Source organism: Pterocles gutturalis, unplaced genomic scaffold, assembly GCF_000699245.1.
Source record: "Pterocles gutturalis isolate BGI_N339 unplaced genomic scaffold, ASM69924v1 scaffold6642, whole genome shotgun sequence".
In the NCBI taxonomy this organism is placed as follows: domain Eukaryota; kingdom Metazoa; phylum Chordata; class Aves; order Pterocliformes; family Pteroclidae; genus Pterocles; species Pterocles gutturalis.
The window spans coordinates 1-7661 of record NW_010112588.1 but is presented as its reverse complement, the minus strand read 5'-3'; the positions used below and the strand labels follow the sequence as shown (position 1 = coordinate 7661).

Here is a 7661-nt window from a genome sequence, read left to right as displayed (position 1 = left end):
CGGGGGCTCACCCCCCCCAGCACAGCCGGGGAGAAAAGCTGGGTGACCTTACGCCGAGTACCGTCACATTTGGCCCCCACCCCGGACGTAAAAATGTGACTTCTCCATTTCAGAGCTTTCTTTGTTTTTTTTAGAAAAACACCACTTGCTACCCAATTTTGTTTTCTGCAAGATTGTACCTATTAGCTAGTTTTTAAAATCAAAAGGGAAGTGATCAGCCCACCTTCCTGGAGGGCAGGAACCCACTGAACCCCCCAAACCCCTGCCCACACACCCCAAATTTGGCATCCTGCAGCAGGGACAGGAGCAGCACTTTGCAGACACATGGGCATCTGTCAAAGCCAGCAGCTGGCCACCATTCTCAGGGAACTGCCGGCCACCTGGGCTGTGCCAGCGCCAGGCACCTTTCCTTCAGCACCAGGGCTTCCTCCCACCCGCCTGCGCTCGAGGGGAGCACAACAGGAGCAGGACGGTACTGGGAGGATACTCACTCTTCCCTCCTGCCAAATCCCTCTCTCCCCTACGTGCAGAATTAGGTAAACAGGATGTTCCTGCAATACTAGGAAAAAAAACAGAAATCCGTGGCTTTGGAGTACCCCAAAAGAGCAGAGGTTCCCAAATTACACAGCTGCTGGGGCAGCGGCAGACCACCGCCTCTCCATGGCAGGCACCTCATTATCTCGCTGTGGATGAACTTTGCTCCGTGTTACGTTCATATCAAACTGCAGCACAGCTCTGACTCTTCTCCTGACTTGTATGCTCTCCAAGGCCAGGAGATGCCAGCTGCATGATCTATGAAGTGTAAAACACCTTTTCCAATAAAATTCTGAGTTCAAAGGAGTCTTTCTACCCCCTACACAGACATAAGCACTCGTATACACGTGCTTTATCGTCAGGAATAACTGTGTACCACTAGAACTTTAACCTTGCAGCCTTTCCTAGAAAACCAAAGCATTTCCTACATGAACTGCTCAATTACAAACCCCAATGTGTTTCCCCACATCCCGAGTGCCCTGAAGCCAGGCACATCTCCAGCTAAAACCCTGAAACCCCAGGAGCAAGAGCTGCGACAGACAGAATCCTGCACTGAGACGCGTGTTTATTAAAACAAATCACAGGCTGGACAGAAGCACGGAGCTGTTTAGATCTCCTTTATCTCAGGGAACAGCCGCGTAACACTCATGCTGGGGGAGGATAAATTTCCAAGTCAGGGTCAGTCTGAGAGGCTCTTGCAGATAGGCTGGAGACAGAGAAAGAACAAGGGGCTCAGTAACTACGCTGAGAAGGAAGTTTTCAATTAGAAAAAGGTTAAAGGAAGCAGCAAGCACTGCAGTCAGACAGAGATGTTCTCAGGCAGTGTAAATTCCTCAGAGAGGCATCCCGGCTAAACTGGGCATGACCTCGATGCCGCTGCGCGAGGGAACTCAGCGCAGAGCCAGCACTCGAGCAAAGCACTGATTGCTAACAGCCTGCTGCGGTTACGGACTCGGTCACTACAGCTACACAACTTTGGGGCTCTGTCAGCTCCCCCGCTCGCATCAGCCACCCCAGCACGGGGTGCACAGTCTCTCTTTTCAAACTAGAGCTGGCAGGAGGTCGAGGAGGATTCGAAAGGTTGGGGTTACACAAGCAGCAACGCAGCCACGTTGCGTATCTGGGCTCCACGACGCCTATTTCTTTCTGCCTCCCCTTTCTTTGAGCGCCAGGTGAATCAGGGAGCCGCTCGTCATGTTGTAATAAGCCAGGGAGTTCGAATCCTTGATGAAGATGCCCTGAGGGGAGAAAAGAAAAAAAACAAAAACCAGTCACAGGAGAAATCTTAATGCTCCCTGCCCACACAAACCCACACAGATGAAGCCCTCCCGGCCCTGCTCTCGGAACAGGGTGATGACATACTGCTGCAGGCTTTGAAAAACCCCCGAGAGAACCCCGTGTCTCAGAAGATGGGCACCAGAGGACGTGGCTGTACTCTTCATCATTCCCAACACAAACAGACAACATACACTATATACTTCTAGAAACACACAGATTAAGACAGTCACACAACAAGGGAACTTATTTAGGCTCCAGTCCCCTCCTCCCTTTCCCCCCCCCCCCCCCCCCCCTCCCCCCCCCCCCCCTAAAAACCCCAGTTAAGCTTCCTTTCTGGCTAGGGGTTAAGAGATTATCTGTCCATAGATGAACTCCCGAGGAGGTAAGCGCACAAAGTTCACTGCTGAGGCAGCAGGTTGTGCCTGCGCACGGCTGGAAACAAGTTATTAAAAAGCAACGGTGCCTAACAGATCCAGTCTCAAGAGGAAGAGAGAGAGATCTCTTCCCTTCCGTGTTTTGGAGAAAGTCTTCTCAGAGCTGCCAGGGTTTCAAGGCGCTCTTGCTCACTTTCCAGAGCACAGACAACATACCAGTGTGAGCAGACTGCTCATTTAAATGTCAAATCCCCCAGTAAAATAATGGGCTAAGTTCAGAGAAAGCCACCATGCTTAGAGGACTCATCTGCAGCAGTGACAACATGAAGGTCCCCTGATGCACCTGTGAAAGGCCTGTCCTGCTCTACCAGCACGCAGTTCTCTAGCCAAGTGTGCCGTACAGACAGGAAAAACCTTCCCTCTGCTCCTCCCAGGATCTCAGTAGGTACATGACAACTTTTCCTTGTAAAAAGTCAGGTTGTGTGTGAGAAAGCACTGAATTAATAAACAGCATTTGAAGGGTTGGACCCACCTCGTACTGCAGCTTCTGTTTCCCAGCCGGCATCCCCGTGGCCTCGTGGATCTTCACCTTTATAACAGACACCTACGAAGAATCAAAGAACTCGCTCAGGGGTTTTTTCCCTGCTGTACGGGTGGGCAGCGCTGCTCCCCCAGCCATGCAACCCCGCTGGGCAAGAGGCCGCAGCGTGGGGAACACCCAGAGTTTTATAGCTCCTGCCACGCAGGTCAACGGCTGTTCTCAAAGCAAAGAAATTCGGCAGTAAAACAAGACGGGCAGAGGGCAGGTTAATAAAATACATGCCTGGTCTGAGAGCGGCAGGGTGAACACCAGCACTTGGCCATTCAGTTTCCATTCTGTCTTGTCCTGCATGTTGGGAACCTGGACTTTAACCGTGACCGGACCCTAGAGGAAACAAAGATAATGTCTCACACGGGCAAGGAGGCTCAGGACTGCGATAAAAGAGCAGCAAATTATTTATAGACACACAGCGGCAGATACGTTATTTATTTCCCAAACTAGCCACATATCTCGACTTCTCAGTAAACACACAGAAATGTATTTGCCTCACCACTGAGAAAGCCACTCCACTGCTCCCAAAACAAAACATTTAGTTGGATTTCTCTCATCAATCCCTCTGTTTGCGTACCATTCACCAAGCATCATGCACATTCCCAGTACGACAGAAGGAACGTATGAAGCATTAAACAGGAGCCAGCTTCTCTGTACAGGTGCCCAGGAAAATGGTACAGCCTCCTTAAAGGACGGAAAACTGGTGGCACTCCTCAGGAAGGAATTCAGTACAGTAATGTGTTGACACATTAAATCTCTCCTTGCACCTCCAGCTTAGCAGCCCTCTGCTTAAAGCTCATTAGCAGCTTTAGTTGTTCTTTACACCACTATAAACCTCCTTCTTGCTGCCCTCAATTACTGAACAGCACCATCAAACGTCCGCGTGTAGCACTGCGCTGTTCTTTCCAGTAGAATACAGAGCACCCAGCCTGCTCAGGACTGGCAGCCTCTCAGAAAGTCACTCCCTTGCAAAGTACGTCTGCACGTCAGCTCCCCTCTGTGCAGTGAACGGGATGTACACCCCCTCGGGCAGAGGGGGCCGAGCAGCCCAGCGGGGTCAGGACTCCGGCGCCTCCCAATGCACAGCCGGCCCGCAGGCGTACCTTGTTCCTGCGCAGAAACTCCTCCTCTGGAATCAGGCTGTCTTCGCTCTTCAGTTTCTTTGAGACCGGCTCATCCTCCATCGGTGGTGGCGGGTGAACAGGAGGCATGGGTGCCGGGGAAGGAACCGGGGCCACAGGAGGGGCAGGAACAAATGCTGAAATGGGATGGGGGGGACACAACACAACCTGCAGTCAGCCACTGAGCATACAGCAGGCACTCCCTTCCACTAAAACTCTCTTAGCAGACCAGTAAAGGCTGAAAATAAATGTTACAATCCATGGAGGAAGTTAACACAACCACCAGTAACATGCCAGCTTCAAACATCAGGAGATCTTTTATATTGGGAAACTGTCCAGGAAAAGACAACAAGCAGCGTAAGAGCTTCCTGCAGATCTTGCAAAAAAGAAAACACTCCCAGTTTGGCATGCAGCAGTGCCAGCACCTCGATTGAAGAAAAAAAAGCAAGAAAAAAAAAGGAAGAATGGTTTTTTACATTGTGCTTTTCAACTTAGAAGCACCTAATGCTATGAAGGTGCTATGAGGAAAGGGGTCAGACAACAGCTTTTCCTCCTGCAGCAGCAACTTGTAACGCCCCGGGAAGCGCTGGCAGCTCTTCTTCACTCTGGTTCCTTTGGGAAAGATTCCAGGCTCCCAGGGACACAGACATAAAATGGGTGAGACAGAATTCTCTGTATTTCACGCTGCAGGGGTCTTGAGCCCAAAAGCAGCACTGCTAGGTCAGTCCTATCAAACACCCCAAAACTCTTAACGATGGGACTCGGGGTCTGCAATCCCAAATACATGCCATTATCAGAGGTACAAAAGGAAAAAAGAATCAAATTCAATTAAATTAAATCCAAAAGAATTAGCTGACAACTTCCCAGAAGCTGAAGGTACTGACCTGTTGGTACTATCATGGGAGGCGGGCGGGGGCTCATGATGGGAGGAGCAGAGGGCGGCATGGGGACAACGTTGATGCGCGGGGTGTGGATTATTGGTGGCATGGGGGTGGCTATGACGGATCCTGGAGGCAAACGGACCACAGGAGTCATCGGGGGACGAGGCATGACTGGAACTGCAGAAACAACAGCGGCACGAACGGGAGGGGGCATCTGGAGAGAGAGAGAGAGGGTCATTTTTCTTAGCAGGTACAGGAAGAAACGCTCAGGGCTGTTCACAATCCTGATTAAAATAATCAGGGCGAGACCCAGAGGATTCTTCCTGGCCAAAGACTTGCTGGGAACCTCAGTGAGCCCACCTAGGGCCAGCCCAAGCTGCCTGAGAACGGGTACAGAAGCCTCACTAACGGATTAAACTGTTCTTCCTTCCTTCCCTCCCTCCCCCCCCATGCAGGTATCTGATCAGAGCCACTTGGCAATTTTAGAGGAGGAGCTATTTCAGAGTCACATTATCGCAGAACCCTTGGAGCAGGAACACTGGGCAAGTGAGTCACCTGTGAGCCTTTCTTAGCTGCAGCTGCTTTTGCTCTGCATCAGCTGCTTTTTGTTCTGCCTTTTTCCACCTAAAGAAAGGCCCCCACCCATCCCTTTGTTCCCCACACTCTCTTCCTCCAAGGTCTCACTGCCGGGGGTTCTGGCTGATCAAGCCTTTCTGGTACTTCTGAGGAGGAAAAGCTCCACCTAAGTCTTATTTTCCATTTTTAACAAAGTTCAGTAGGGTTCCTCTGATAGCTTAAGAGTAATTTGGAAACAAACCTCATTCCAAATCTGCTTCTAGGCTGTCATAACCCTTGACCTTCATCAGGACGCCCTTCTAATTAACCACAGGCACAGCCATTGGCTTTTGGAAGCCCAAACACTCACTGTGGGCGGACGAGGCACGGACGTGATGGGCTGAGCGCTGGCTGGGGGGTTGGATGCCGATGAAGGAGGGGGTGGCTGGGGGATTTCATTGGGTTTGCTGGGACCAATCTTCTCCTTGCTGTCATCTTCTGGCACCAGGCCCTTGGCCTTATGGATAGCTTCAATTTGCTCTTGGAGAGTAATATTGGCCTGAGCAGCCTGTTGTGTGCGGGCCATGCTGCCTGAGTGCCCATCCCAGGTCACCTGAGAGGATAAAATAAATCACAATAACTCCATCCTGTCCAGACAGCAATGTGAGCTGCAAATAAATCAAGAGAGCAGCTTTACAGCAAGAACAAAGTACAAGAAGACTCCTGTCTCTCCATCCATTCATAATGCTATAGGAACCTGTTACAAAAACATAGTTTCCACTCTACCTTTTCCTCTGGTTTCTGGATTTCTTCTTCCCCAATCTTTTTACCAATGGCAGTCTCTTCTACACCAAAGATATCAGTACGGCGCTCTGCCAGCTGCTTCAAGCTGCTTTCAATATCCAAACCTGCAGGCAAAAAGAGAAATTCTTATCTCAAGTGATATAACCAAAGTCAAACGCAATCAAGCCTCTGTCAATGATCTTTAAACTGTTTGGTACCTAATGGCCGAGTGCTGCTCTTTTTAGAAAGAGACCACGCCTGATGGCTGGTCAGCAGCAGCTCACACTCTTTGCCTTTAAGTTTACAGAAAGGCTTCAATGTACTAATGACAAATGTATCCACATAATCAGCACTCTGAGGACATGGCACAGAAAGCTACATTTAAGATGGTTCTTATCAGTGGGACATGGGAAGAGTGAGGGGGGTGCTCAGAGTTCACAGAACTCATCGAGGAACTCATTTTACGAGCTGTGTCAGGTGCTCAGGCTGACCTGGGGCATAGACCTCATCGTCACTCTGCTTTTCACGGATAGATCGATCACGCTGCTCCAACCAGCGAGGATCCAGGAGACCAATTCGCATGTGTTCCTGCATTTTACTGGCAGGAATCTTCTCTCCAGTGATGGGGGAAACAAGATACTCATCTGGAGCTGGGGCAGGTGGTAATGGTTTTGAGGCTAGAAAAAAAAACAACACAGTGTCAAAAACACACCAGAGAATGCAGCCTTCAAGCAAATGCTTTCGTGGTTATTCAGGAAGAAACAAATTCTTCACCAGCCGGACTTACCTTTGGGATCGTAATCTTTCCGCACAATGACCTGATCTGGCGTGGGAGGAAGAGGTGGTGGCATCGGGGTTTCTGGAGGAAGAGGAACCTTCTGACTTTCATCTTCATCATCTGAGCCGGGGGGGGGGGAATAAAGTTCCTTTAGTCAAATATCAACAAACAAGATTCGAGAAAGGCATAAAAATCCTACGCAGCGCTGGAAGAATGGATCATGCAGCTTCAAAGATACAGAGCTACTTTGCCTCTGGACACCTACGCTACAGCGGTTCCTCTGGATAATCATGATCCAGAAATTCAGAAGACGCAGAAGAGGAAGCAAGTAGCGCTCAGCTTCCACGTTACCACAGCACAGCAAGCAGGGGCTTACAGCTAACCATTTTTCCTCATTACCAGAAAACCAGCTCACACACAGTGGGTAGAGGAAGAGTCTAAAATGAGTCATCGCTCAGTGTTCCAGACTCTGCAGAAGAAAGCCCAAAAGGCTTCACCACAGAAACAGAAAATCTACCCCCCATCAGGTGTCAAAATCATTGTATTTCTCTCTTGGAAATTGTATTGTCTTGGAAAACATTAAAAACACCATAGTCCGGCATTCCAGCAGAAACAGGTTGTTTTGAAATACCATCAGAAGGAAATCTCATTTCCTCAAGAAACTGAGGAACTTCTTACAGTGAAAATGTAGGGCACCATAAATGACACAAACTATGCAGGACAGCAGTAATGCTGCTTCTGTTGGGTAGGTACCTCATCCATATC

The 7661-nt window shown here is 49.7% G+C and overlaps 1 protein-coding gene across 1 annotated transcript; it reads right to left on the bottom strand.

Annotated features, from left to right (window-relative positions):
• Window positions 1–1600: 1600 nt before the first annotated feature.
• SF3A1 (splicing factor 3a, subunit 1, 120kDa) lies at window positions 1601–7044 on the bottom strand (the record flags this gene model as incomplete). Its single annotated transcript, XM_010074099.1, has 9 exons — window positions 1601–1772; window positions 2719–2790; window positions 3010–3111; window positions 3882–4036; window positions 4784–4994; window positions 5706–5948; window positions 6122–6243; window positions 6610–6795; window positions 6906–7044. Coding segments are annotated over 9 exons (1332 nt in total), but the record flags the coding sequence as incomplete, so codon positions are not given.
• Between the last annotated feature and the right edge of the window lie 617 nt (window positions 7045–7661).